A 13,083-nucleotide genomic window follows, 5' to 3' on the forward strand; every position below is an offset into this window, starting at 1 on the left:
TTTCTTTTTTTTAACATCTTTATTGGGGTATAATTGCTTTACAATGGTGTGTTAGTTTCTGCTTTATTACAAAGTGAATCAGTTATACATATACATATGTTCCTATATCTCTTCCCTCTTGCGTCTCCCTCCCTCCAACCCTCCCTACCCCACCCCTCCAGGCGGTCACAAAGCACTGAGCGGATATCCCTGTGCTATGCGGCTGCTTTCCACTAGCTATCTACCTTACGTTTGGTAGTGTATTTATGTCCATGCCTCTCTCTCGCTTTGTCACAGCTCACCCTTCCCCCTCCCCATATCCTCAAGTCCATTCTCCAGTAGGTCTGTGTCTTTATTCCTGTCTTACCCCTAGGTTCTTCATGACATTTTTTCCCTTAATTCCATACACATGTGATAGCATACGGTATTTGTCTTTCTCTTTCTGACTCACTTCACTCTGTATGACAGACTCTAGGTCTATCCACCTCATTACAAATAGCTCAATTTCATTTCTTTTTATGGCTGAGTAATATTCCATTGTATATATGTGCCACATCTTCTTTATCCATTCATCCGATGATGGGCACTTAGGTTGTTTCCATCTCCAGGCTATTGTAAGTAGAGCTGCAATGAACATTTTGGTACATGACTCTTTTTGAATTATGGTTTTCTCAGGGTATATGCCCAGTAGTGGGATTGCTGGGTCATATGGTAGTTCTATTTGTAGTTTTTTAAGGAACCTCCCTACTGTTCTCCATAAGTGGCTGAACCAATTCACATTCCCACCAGCAGTGCAGGAGTGTTCCCGTTTCTCCACACCCTCTCCAGCATTTATTGTTTCTAGATTTTTTGATGATGGCCATTCTGACTGGTGTGAGATGATATCTCATTGTAGTTTTGATTTGCATTTCTATAATGATTAATGATGTTGAGCATCCTTTCATGTGTTTGTTGGGAGTCTGTATATCTTCTTTGGAGAAATGTCTATTTAGGTCTTCTGCCTGTTTTTGGATTGGGTTGTTTGTTTTTTTGTTATTGAGCTGCAGGAGCTGCTTGTAAATTTTGGAAATTAATCCTTTGTCAGTTGCTTCATTTGCAAATATTTTCTCCCATTCTGAGGGTTGTCTTTTGGTCTTGTTTATGGTTTCCTTTGCTGCGCAAAAGCTTTGAAGTTTCATTAGGTCCCATTTGTTTATTTTTGTTTTTATTTCCATTTCTCTAGGAGGCAGATCAAAAAGGATCTTGCTGTGAGTTATGTCCTAGAGTGTTCTGCCTATGTTTTCCTCTAAGAGTTTGATAGTTTCTGGCCTTACATTTAGGCCTTTAATCCATTTTGAGCTTATTTTTGTGTATGGTGTTAGGGAGTGATCTAATCTCATACTTTTACATGTACCTGTCCAGTTTTCCCAGCACCATTTGTTGAAGAGGCTGTCCTTTCTGCACTGTACATTCCTGCCTCCTTTATCAAAGATAAGGTGACCATATGTGCGTGGGTTTATCTCTGGGCTTTCTATCCTGTTCCATTGATGTATCTTACTGTTTTTGTGCCAGTACCATACTGTCTTGATTACTGTAGCTTTGTAGTATAGTCTGAAGTCAGGGAGCCTGATTCCTCCAGCTCCGTTTTTTTTTCTCAAGATTGCTTTGGCTGTTCGGGGTCTTTTGTGTTTCCATACAAATTGTGAAAATTTTTGTTCTAGTTCTGTGAAAAATGCCAGTGGTAATTGGATAGGGATTGCATTGAATCTGTAGATTGCTTTGGGTAGTAGAGTCATTTTAACAATGTTGATTCTTCCAATCCAAGAACATGGCATATCTCTCTATCTATTTGTATCATCTTTAATTTCTCTCATCAGTGTCTTATAATTTTCTGAATACAGGTCTTGTGTCTCCTTAGGTAGGCTTATTCCTAGATATTTTATTCTTTTTGTTGCAGTGGTAAATGGGAGTGTTTTCTTGATTTCACTTTCAGATTTTTCATCATTAGTGTATAGGAATGCCAGAGATTTCTGTGCATTAATTTTGTATCCTGCAACTTTACCAAATTCACTGATTAGCTCTAGTAGTTTTCTGGTAGCATCTTTAGGATTCTCTATGTATAGTATTATGTCATCTGCAAACAGTGACAGCTTTACTTCTTTTTTTCCAATTTGGATTCCTTTTTTTCCTTTTCTTCTCTGACTGCTGTGGTGAAAACTTCCAAAATTATATTGAATAAGAGTGGTGAGAGTGGGCAACCTTGTCTTGTTCCTGATCTTAGTGGAAATGCTTTCAGTTTTTCATCATTGAGGATGATGTTGGCTGTGTGTTTGTCATATATGGCCTTTATTATGTTGAGGAAAGTTCCCTCTATGCCTACTTTCTGCAGGGTTTTTATCATAAATGGGTGTTGAATTTTGTCAAAAGCTTTCTCTGCATCTATTTAGATGATCGTATGGTTTTTCTCCTTCAGTTTGTTAATATGGTGTATCATGTTGATTAATTTGCATATATTGCAGAATCCTTGCATTCCTGGAATAAACCCCACTTGATCATGGTGTGTGATCCTTTTAATGTGCTGTTGGATTCTGTTTGCTAGTATTTTGTGGAGGATTTTTGCGTCTATCTTCATCAGTGATATTGGCCTGTAGTTTTCTTTCTTTGTGACATCCTTGTCTGGTTTTGGTATCAAGGTGATGATGGCCTCGTAAAATGAATTTGGAGTGTTCCTCCCTCTGCTATATTTTGGAAGAGTTTGAGAAAAATAGGTGTTAGCTCTTCTCTAAATGTTTGATAGAATTTGCCTGTGAAGCCATGTGGTCCTGGGCTTTTGTTTGTTGGAAGATTTTTAATCATAGTTTCAATTTCACTGCTTGTGCTTCGTCTGTTCATATTTTCTATTTCTTCCTGATTCAGTCTTGGCAGGTTGTGCATTTCTAAGAATTTGTCCATTTCTTCCAGGTTGTCCATTTTATTGGCATAGAGTTGCTTGTAGTAATCGCTCATGACCTTCTGTGTTTCTGCAGTGTCAGTTGTTACTTCTCCTTTTTCATTTCTAATTCTGTTGATTTGAGTCTTCTCCCTTTTTTTCTTGATGAGTCCAGCTAATGGTTTATCAATTTTGTTTATCTTCTCAAAGAACCAGCTTTTAGTTTTATTGATCTTTGCTATTGTTTCCTTCATTTCATTTATTTCTGATCTGATTTTTATGATTTCTTTCCTTCTGATAACTTTGTGGTTTCTTTTTCTTCTTTTTGTAATTGCTTTAGGTGCAAGGTTAGGTTGTTTATTTGAGTTGTTTCCTGTTTCTTAAGGTGGGCTTGTATTGCTATAAACTTCCCGCTTAGAACTGCTTTTGCTGCATCCAATAGGTTTTGGGTCGTCGTGTCTCCATTGTCATTTGTTTCTAGGTATTTTTTTATTTCCCCTTTGTTTTCTTCAGTGATCACTTTGTTATTAAGTAGTGTATTGTTTAGCCTCCATGTGTTTGTATTTTTTACAGATCTTTTCCTGTAATTGATATCTAGTCTCATGGTGTTGTGTTCGGAAAAGATACCTGATGCAATTTCAATTTTCTTAAATTTACCAAGGCTTGATTTGTGACCCAAGATGTCATCTATCTTGGAGAATGTTCCATGAGCACTTGAGAAAAATGTGTATTCTGTTGTTTTTGGATGGAGTGTCCTATTAATATCAATTAAGTCCATCTTGTTTAATGTATCATTTATAGCTTGTGTTTCCTTATTTATTTTCATTTTGGATGATCTGTCCATGGGTGAAAGTGGGGTGTTAAAGTCCCCTACTATGAATGTGTTACTGTCAATTTCCCCTCTTAAGGCTGTTAGTATTTGCCTTACGTATTGAGGTGCTCTTATGTTGGGTGCATAAGTATTTACAATTGTTACATCTTCTTCTTGGATCGATCCCTTGATCATTATGTAGTGTCCTTCTTTGTCTCTTCTAATAGTCTTTATTTTAAAGTGTATTTTGTCTGATATGAGAATTGCTACTCCAGCTTTCTTTTGGTTTCCATTTGCATGGAATATCTTTTTCCATCCCCTTACTTTCAGTCTGTATGTGTCTCTAGGTCTGAAGTGGGTCTCTTGTAGGCAGCATATATATGGGTCTTGTTTTTGTATCCATTCAGCCAATCTGTGTCTTTTGGTGGGAGCATTTAGTCCATTTACATTTAAGGTAATTATCAATGTGTATGTTCCTATTCCCATTTTCTACATTGTTTTGGGCTCGTTATTGTAGGTCTTTTATTTCTCTTGTGTTTCTTGCCTAGAGACGTTTCTTTAGCATTTGTTGTAAAGCTGGTTCGGTGGTGCTGAACTCTCTCAGCATTTGCTTGTCTGTAAAGGTTTTGATTTCTCCATCAAATCTGAATGAGATCCTTGCTGGGTAGAGTAATCTTGGTTGCAGGTTTTTCTCCTTCATTACTTTTAGTATGTCCTGCCACTCCCTTCTGGCTTACAGAGTTTCTGCTGAGAGATCAGCTGTTAACCATATGAGGATTCCCTTGTGTGCTATTTGTTGTTTTTCCCTTGCTGCTTTTAATATGCTTTCTTTGTATTTAATTTTTGACAGTTTGATTAATATGTGTCTTGGCGTATTTCTCCTTGTATTTATCCTGTATGGGACTCTCTGTGCTTCCTGGACTTGATTTACTATTTCCTTTCCCATATTAGGGAAGTTTTCAACTATAATCTCTTCAAATATTTTCTCCGTCCCTTTCTTTTTCTCTTCTTCTTCTGGGCCCCGTATAATTTAAATGCTGGTGCATTTAATGTTGTCCCAGAGGTCTCTGAGCCTGTCCTCAGTTCTTTTCATTCTTGTTTCTTTATTCTGCTCTGCAGTAATTATTTCCACTATTTTATCTTCCAGGTCACTTATCCGTTCTTCTGCCTCAGTTATTCTGCTATTGATCCCATCTAGAGTCTTTTTCATTTCATTTATTGTGTTGTTCATCATTGTTTGTTGCATCTTTAGTTCTTCTAGGTCCTTGTTAAATGTTTCTTGCATTTTGTCCATTCTATTTTCAAGATTTTGGATCATCTTTAACTATCATTATTGTGAATTCTTTTTCAGGTAGACTGCCTATTCCCTCTTCACTTGTTAGGTCTGGTGCATTTTTATCTTGCTCCTTCATCTGCCGTGTGTTGTTCTGTCTTCTCATTCTGCTTATCTTACTGTGTTTGGGGTCTCCTTTTTGCAGGCTGCAGGTTCGTAGTTCCCATTGTTTTTGATGGCTGTCCCCAGTGGCTAAGGTTGGTTCAGTGGGTTGTGTAGGCTTCCTGGTGGAGGGGACTAGTGCCTGTGTTATGGTTGATGAGGCTGGACCTTGCCTTTCTGGTGGGCAGTTCCACGTCTGGCGGTGTGTTTTGGGGTGTCTTTGGCCTCATTATGATTTTAGGCAGCCTCTCTGCCAATGGGTGGGCTTGTGTACCTGTTTTGCTAGTTGTTTGGCATAGTGTGTCCAGCACTGTAGCTTGCTGGTCGTTGAGTGAAGCTGGGTGCTGGTGTTGAGTTGGAGATCTCTGGGAGGTTTTCCCCATTTGCTATTATGTGGAGCCTGGAGGTCTGTTGTTGACCAGTGTCCTGAAGTTGGCTCTCCCACCTCAGAGGTACAGCACTGACTCCTGGCCACAGCATCAAGAGCCTTTCATCCACACGGCTCCTCAGTTTGGGATGATTCATTGTCTATTGAGGCATTCCACAGATGCGGGGTCCATCAAGTTGATTGTGGAGATTTAGTCCGCTGCTCCTGAGGCTGCTGGGAGAGATTTCCCTTTCTCTTCTTTGTTTGCACGGCTCCCGGGTTTCCCCTCCTTTATTTCTGATGGTATCAGATTGGTGAGAGCCAAGGCAAGGACCATGAATGAGGACTGAGGACCCCAAGTAGCCCAGGACAGAGTCCTATAGAGTTGTCAGCTGTGGGTGCCCCCTGGCAGGGGTGCTGGGTTGAGGTGCCCCTTCACTTCTTCTTAAGGTATCCCAGGAAGATGAGGACCTGGGTCTGAGGTATAAATTTAGAGCAGCACAGAGGAGGGGGCCCAGGCCCAGCCCAAAGTTGATATGATGGTCCTGCATATGAACTGAGGGAACCCCAGTGCTCCAGAGTAGAGGGGGCTCCACAAGGACTAGATAATTGCCCACTGCTGCTCTCAGCCCCAGTAAGCACCAGGCAGGGCTGGCAGGCTGCAGCCTGAGGCTCACTTTAATTATTTCCACAGGGTTCTTAGAGGACAGGGTGATCAGAACAGGAGTCCTGTGTGTTCGTAGAGCAGGACCCACATGGAAACCTGAAGAGCGGCCCTCTTAAAGGCAGGGCGGTACCTCCCTGCTGTAGGTGCTCACACCCTCTCATCCTCTCGCATCTCTGCCAGATCACCCCGCTGTCCTACCTGCGGTCCTGCCTTTTGTCCCTGACCACAGTCACCATGCCTCGGGGGCAGAAGACTAAGCTCCGCACCCGTGAGAGACGCCACCAGGCCCAAAGCGGGACCCAGGGTCTGACGGGTGCTCAGGCCACTGCAGCTGAGGAGGGAGCCGCCTCGTCTTCATGTCCTTCTCCTCCTGGGGTTACTACTCGGAGAAAGCCGGGTGCTAAGTCACGTAGCACTCTCAAGAGTCCTCAGAGGGCCCTAGCCACCACCACTAAGCCTGCAGGTGTTTCTCCCGCGAGATTAAACAAAGGAGCCAAAGGCCAAATGAAGAAAAAGCACAGTTCCTCTCAGGCCCCCGTCTCTGCCGTGCGGTCTCGAAAAGGCCCTCTAAGGAGGATAGCGAGTGTGTTGGTGCAGTTCCTGGTGCACACGTATAAAATGAAAAAGCCTGCTAGGAAAGCACATATGCTGAAGCTTATCGATAAGAAGTACCAAAATCGATTCCCTGAGATCCTCAGAAGAGCTTCTTTCAGCATGGAGATGCTATTTGGTGTTGACTTAAAGGAGGTCGACCGTACCAAGCATACTTATACCTTTGTCAGCAAAATGGCTCTCCCCAACGATGGGACCATGAGCCGTGGCCGCGGGTTACCCAAGACCGGTATCCTGATGTATATCCTGGGTGTGATCCTCATGAAGGGCAACTGCGCCACAGAGGAGAATATCTGGGAATTCCTGAATAAGATGAGAGTCTATGCTGGGAAGAGGCACTTCATATTTGGGGAGCCCAAGAAGCTCATCACCCAAGATATGGTGAAGCTGAAGTATTTGGAATACCGGCAAGTGGCCAACAGTGATCCAGCGCGCTACGAGTTCCTGTGGGGCCCGAGAGCCCATGCCGAAACCAGCAAGATGAAAGTCCTGGAGTTCCTGGCCAAGGTCAATCACACCGTCCCCAGTGCCTTCCAGTCTTTGTATGAAGAGGCTTTGAAAGATGAGGAGGAGAGAGCCCAAGCCAGTGGATGTTCCAGTGTTCTGTCCAGCTCCTCCCACACAGAATCTGAGGCAAATTCTGCACTTTGTGGCTGAAGAGAGCATTCAATATTTCAAGTAGTGTAGGGCTGGGTGTGACAGAGGGAACACTGTATAATACCTTTGTGTTCCTGTTCTGTATGGGGAATTTGGAAATACGTCTTTGTTTTTTGCTGTTTTTCAAACGTTACTCCTAAATGAAATTTTATTTAGCGTTAGAATGTAAGTTTATGAATTACATCAGTCATACTTACTGTTGTTTATCAGGCTTAAGAATAAGAGTTTTGCTGTTTTGTAAAACATATTGGGAAAACTTCCATCTTATTTAGTAATTTGGTGGACGATAACATGGCATCGCAATATGCAATTCCTTGAAAATGTGAAAAAGTTAAGTATATGTAGTATAGTATAGTATACTGTATGTAGTATAGTATAGAAAAAGTAAGATGGTCAATATTTGGTTTACTAATTCCTTTTACTCTCTGTTTTATAAAATTAGAAATAACAGTATGTGCTTGGCTCATTCAAAAATGTAGAATTAAATCATAATAAATTAGACCTCATGCTCACAGGCTCGTTTATTCCCCAAACATTACTTGAGCATCTGCTCTTTTAGAAGGCTCCTTGCTAGTACTGTGAGAGCTGAGAAGAAGAAGACCTAGCCACTGACCATAAGATTATAGAGCCGAGAAGCAGCTATCATATAAAGAAAATGGTGATGTATACTCTAAGACCAAAAGGACAAATGAAAAGACAGGATAAGAAAGGAGAGGGGTGGTTTCGCATGATAGCAGTCAAATGTAAATTCCCTGATGCAAGGCAGTGGTGGGCCTTGGGAAAAATGTAAGTCCTTCAGTGGGAGGTAATTACAAGTTAGGTGCGTGGTGGGCTAGATGAGACTGATAATTTTGAGCAGGGGCCAGACCCTCAGATGGTGGGCCGTACAGTTGAAAGACAAAGCCTGCAATGGGAAACTGCCCTTAGCAGTTACAGGCACACTTCATTTTGTTGCGCTTTGCTTTATTGTATTTCACAGATAGTGCTTTTTCTTTTCTTTTTTTAACAAATTGAAGGTTTGTGTCAACCTTGCTTCCAGCAAGCCTTTCAGTGCCATTTTTCCAACAAGGTATTGTCACGTCATGTCTCTGTGTCACATTTTGGTAATTCTCACAGTATTTCACACCTTCCACCAGCAAAAAGATGGACTCGCTGAAGGCTCAGGTGATGGTTAGCAGTTTTTAGCAGCAAGGTATTTTTTAATTAAGGTATGTACATTGTTCCTTGGCATAATGCTATTGCATGCTTAATAGGCTGCGGTATAGTGTAAACAGAAATTTTATAAGAGCACTGGGAAACTAAAAAGTTCTTGTGACTCGCTGTATTGTGCTATTCACTTTATTTTGGGGGTCTGGAACCAAACCTGCAATATCTTCGAGGTCTCCTTGTACTTCGGGGTTGTGGGTGAATCAGAGAGAAATCACCTGAGGCAGGAATAGAATGTGTCCTGTGCTCTTGTCCCAGTGCAGGTGAACACTATGCAAATTAGATGTTTTATTCACGCTGTCATGTCTCCAGGGAGTTTCTGAGAAATAAGGGTGGTACTCCCCTGAGGGGGAATGCCCAGAAGCCACTGGACTGGCACTCTTTGCCCTAGTTGGGGGAGCCAGAGCCCACTCCACGAAAAAAAATCATTCAAATTAAGTTATCTTGATTGTAATTTGGCAAACTCTAGGCAAGGAGTAGATATTCGTGGGTGGTTAAATGAATGAAAGTGGGAGTGGTTTATAAAGAAGGGCAACTGAGAGGGAGGTAAGTTTTAGGTCCGTGAAACATTTTAGAGCTTCGTGTTGCATCTACTGAGGAAGTCTGCCTCATGTTGACCTCGAATGACACACTCTTGACAGGGAAATACTAGTTTTCCTTGCTAAGCAGGATTTTGCCTGATAGGGGTTTCTTTGCCCTAGAGCCCTGCTTGTTCTCTGGCATCTCCTGGATTGAGAGTTAAATCTCAGTGTAGTGGGTTGAAACTCCAGGGGACAAATTAATCATAGTAAGAACTGGCATCCTTGAAAGTCTCAGTACTGGCCAGGCAATGGGCCAGGCACTTCACAGGCACTATATAAATTCTATCAGTCCCCAAGGCAGAGCTTCTCAAGCCCATTTCACAGATGAAAAGACTGAGGCTCACAGAGTTTGGTAATGTGTTCAGTTTCACACAGCTGTTAAGTGACAGTGTTGGAACTAGACTCCTGGCCTAACTAAGTCTGACGCCCACACTTTTCCATTCCTCCCAGCCTGAGGCCAACTTTGTGTTCCTTAATTCACCTTACTTCTCACTCACTACAAAATATATCTCAGGTGATAAAAAGGAGGATTCTGTGCCCAAAACACTGGATGGGAATACATAAGCACAGCAATAAGCGTATCAAAATAGTTGAAAAGGGTGAAGAAAGCAGGGGAAGATATTTAGTCACAGTATGATCATCTACATATCCAAAGTCAGATAACCTCAAAAGATCAGGGGCTCAGAAAATCATGCTGGACAGCCCTTCGCATTTGGAAGTTAAATCTATTCAAAGAGAAGTTACATAAAAGGCTAAGTGTTGCTGGTAAAGAGAAGGGAAAAACCAATGTATTCTTTTTCTTTGACAGCACATCCATCCTGCCTTGCGTTACAACTTCCCTACTTCACATCACTCCTGGGACGGAGACCCAGTCTCTGAAGGGTTTGCAGTAGGGAAGCCAGTCAAGAGTTTGCAGGGATGGGCCCTTTCCCAGGAAGCCTTTAATCAAGAAACGGGAGCCACGATGAAGGGCCCCTTACGGGTGGCCTGGGGAGAGCAACATGCCAGGCAAAGTTGTCAGCCTGAGCATGCCCTCACTTACTCTTCAGGGTTCTCAGGGACTTGTGAGTCCTACCTAGGAGGATGAGCTCAGGTCAGTAGAGGGAGGAGTCCCAGTCTCTGCCACATGTGGTGGTCAGGACCCTGAATGAGGAATGAAGGAAGCACACCTGCCACCCCCGAACAGTGTGCCCCGTGGACTCCTGACCCTGCCGTCAGCCCTCAGAGTCCCCAGACAGCCTTGGCAAGATGTGGCTGAACCTGATTTCCACGTAAGAGGTTGAGAAAGTGAAGACTTTGGCCTGAGGTTGGCCAACTCAGGTCAGTAGAGATAGGATTTCCAAGGTGAGCCAGGAGGAAGGTGAGCAGAGAGAAGAGTTCAGGGCCCACCAAACCCGTATCGGCGGAGACCTCACAGAATCCTCCCTGTTGCCATGACAGATCCTGGTGTAACTGTCAGGAAGAGACGGCCTCATATCCTTCTCGGGGATCACAGAAAAGTGAGGAACTTGGTTTGAGGGGGAGGTCCCAGGGCAGCAGAGGGGGGAATCTTAGGCCTTCACGTGAGTCAGATTTAGGGTACTGAGTTAGAACCCTGAGTGGGATCACCATCATATGGTCTCAACCTGCCTGATACAGTTGTCACTCATGGCATGGCAGGTGTGGCCAAGTAAGGCCACCCTCACCTCCTCCTATTGGATCTCAGGGAAATAAGAGCCTTTCTCTGAAGAAATGTCCTCAGGTCGAGAAAGAGGGGAGCCTCAGGCCCTGCCAGGAGTCAAATCAAGGAAACTGAGTGAGGACTGAGAGGCCCACCCACTCTTGCATAGAGGGGAAAACTGGCCCTGCGCCTGCACTCAAGACTTAAATCCCCAGGGAAGGGTGTGAGGCTGAGCAACAACCACCACCCCCCATCAGTTTTTTTTTTAGTTCACTTTATTTTTTTTTTAAAGCAGTTTTAGGTTCACAGCAAAATGGAGCAGAAAGTACAAAGAGTTCCCATGTACCCTCTTCCCCGACACAGCTCACACCTCCCCCACTATCAACATCCCCCATCAGAGTGGGCCGTTTGCTACGATCTATGAAGCTACATTGACACATCATTAGCACACAAAGTCCAGAGTTACGTTAGGCTTCATTCTTGGTGTGGTACACTTTGTGGGTTCCGACGAACGTATGATGACTTGTATCTACCATTATAGTGTCATACAGAGTAATTTCACTACCCTAAAAATTCTCTGTGCTCTATTCATCCCTCCCTGCCCCCAACCCCTGGCAACCACTGGTCTTTTTGCTTTTTCTATAGTTTTGCCTTTTTCCAGGATGTCATGTAGTTGGAATCACGCAGCATGTAGCCTTTTAAGATTAGTTTCTTTCACCTAGTAATACACGTCTAAGGTTGCTCCATGTCTTTTCATGGTTTGATATTTATTTCTAGCACTGAACAGTATTCCATCATTTATCCATTTACCTGCTGAAGGACACCTCTGTTGCTGTTAAGTTTCGGCAATTATGAGTAAAGCTGCTATAAACATCGGTGTGCAGGTTTTTGTGTGGATGTAAGTTTCCAACTCATTTTGGTAAATACCAAGGAGCATGATTACTAGATTGTATGGTAAGAGTATGTTTAGTTGGTTTTTTTAAAAAAAATTTATTGAGGTAGGATGGACGTACAAAAACCGTACATATTTAATGTATACAAATTGATGAGTTTGGAGATAAGTATCCACTTGTGAAACTATCAGTCACCACAGTTTATGCCATAAACATATCTATGACCTCCAAATGTTTCCTCCCACCCTTTTTATTTTGTGTGTGTGATAAGAACACTTACCATAAGATTTAACCTGTTAGAAAGTGTACAATATAGTATTCTTAACTGTAAACTCTATGCTGTATAGTAGATCCCTAGGATTTACCTTGCGTAACTGAAACTTTGTAACTTTTGATTAAAACCTTCTCAGTTTCCCCATCTCCATAGCCCCTGGCAACCACCACTCTACTCTCTGCTTCTCTGACTTTGACTATTTTAGATTCCTCATATAAATGACATCATGTAGTATTTGTCCTTCTGTGTCTGGCTTATTTCACTGGAACATAACGTTCTCTAGATTTATTCACGCTGTCATAGCTGGAGAAGTTTTAGCTTCTTTTTAAAGCTGAATGATATTCCGTTGCATGTATACTTTACACTTTCTTTATCCATTCATCCATCGGTGGACATTTAGGTTGCTTCCATAGCTTGGCTATTATGAATAATGCTGCAGTGAACATGGGAATGCAGATATCTCTTCAAGGTCCTGATTTCAATTCCTTTGGATAGTAGTGGGATTGCCGATAATATCATGTTATTCTTGATTTTTTTTTTTTTTTTTTTTTTTTTTTTTTTTTTTTTGCAGTACGCGGGCCTCTCACTGCTGCGGCCTCTCCCGCAGCGGAGCACAGGCTCCGGACGCACAGGCTCAGCGGCCATGGCTCACGGGCCCAGCCGCTCTGCGGCACATGGGATCCTCCCAGACCCGGGCACGAAGCCACGTCCCCCGCATCGGCAGGCGGACTCTCAACCACTGCACCACCAGGGAAGCCCTATTTTTGATTTTTTGAGGAGCCTCCATACTGTTTCCCGTAGTGGCTGGACCAATTTACATTCCCACCGACAGTATGGAATATGTTTAGTTTACTGAGAAACTTGCAAACTGGCTTCCAAAGTGGCTATACCATTTGCATCACCACCAACAATGAAAGCGTTCTTGTTAAATCCCATCCTCACCAGCATTTGGTGCTGTCAGTCCTCTGGATTTTGGCACGAAGTGGTTTCTGGTTGTAATTTTAATTTGCAGTTCCCTAATGGTACATGATGG

At 42.8% G+C, this 13,083-nt stretch overlaps 1 protein-coding gene across 1 annotated transcript in view; it reads left to right on the forward strand.

Annotated features, from left to right (window-relative positions):
* Positions 1-13,083, forward strand: part of CFAP47 (cilia and flagella associated protein 47) — a 503,782-nt gene that overhangs the window by 46,391 nt on the left and 444,308 nt on the right. The window contains 2 exon segments of the mRNA XM_065900147.1: positions 6,348-7,412; positions 10,032-10,231. Of these exon segments, the coding sequence (XP_065756219.1) occupies positions 6,348-7,412; positions 10,032-10,231 (1,265 nt within the window).

The sequence above is a fragment of the Phocoena phocoena genome, chromosome X (assembly GCF_963924675.1).
Source record: "Phocoena phocoena chromosome X, mPhoPho1.1, whole genome shotgun sequence".
Taxonomy (NCBI): domain Eukaryota; kingdom Metazoa; phylum Chordata; class Mammalia; order Artiodactyla; family Phocoenidae; genus Phocoena; species Phocoena phocoena.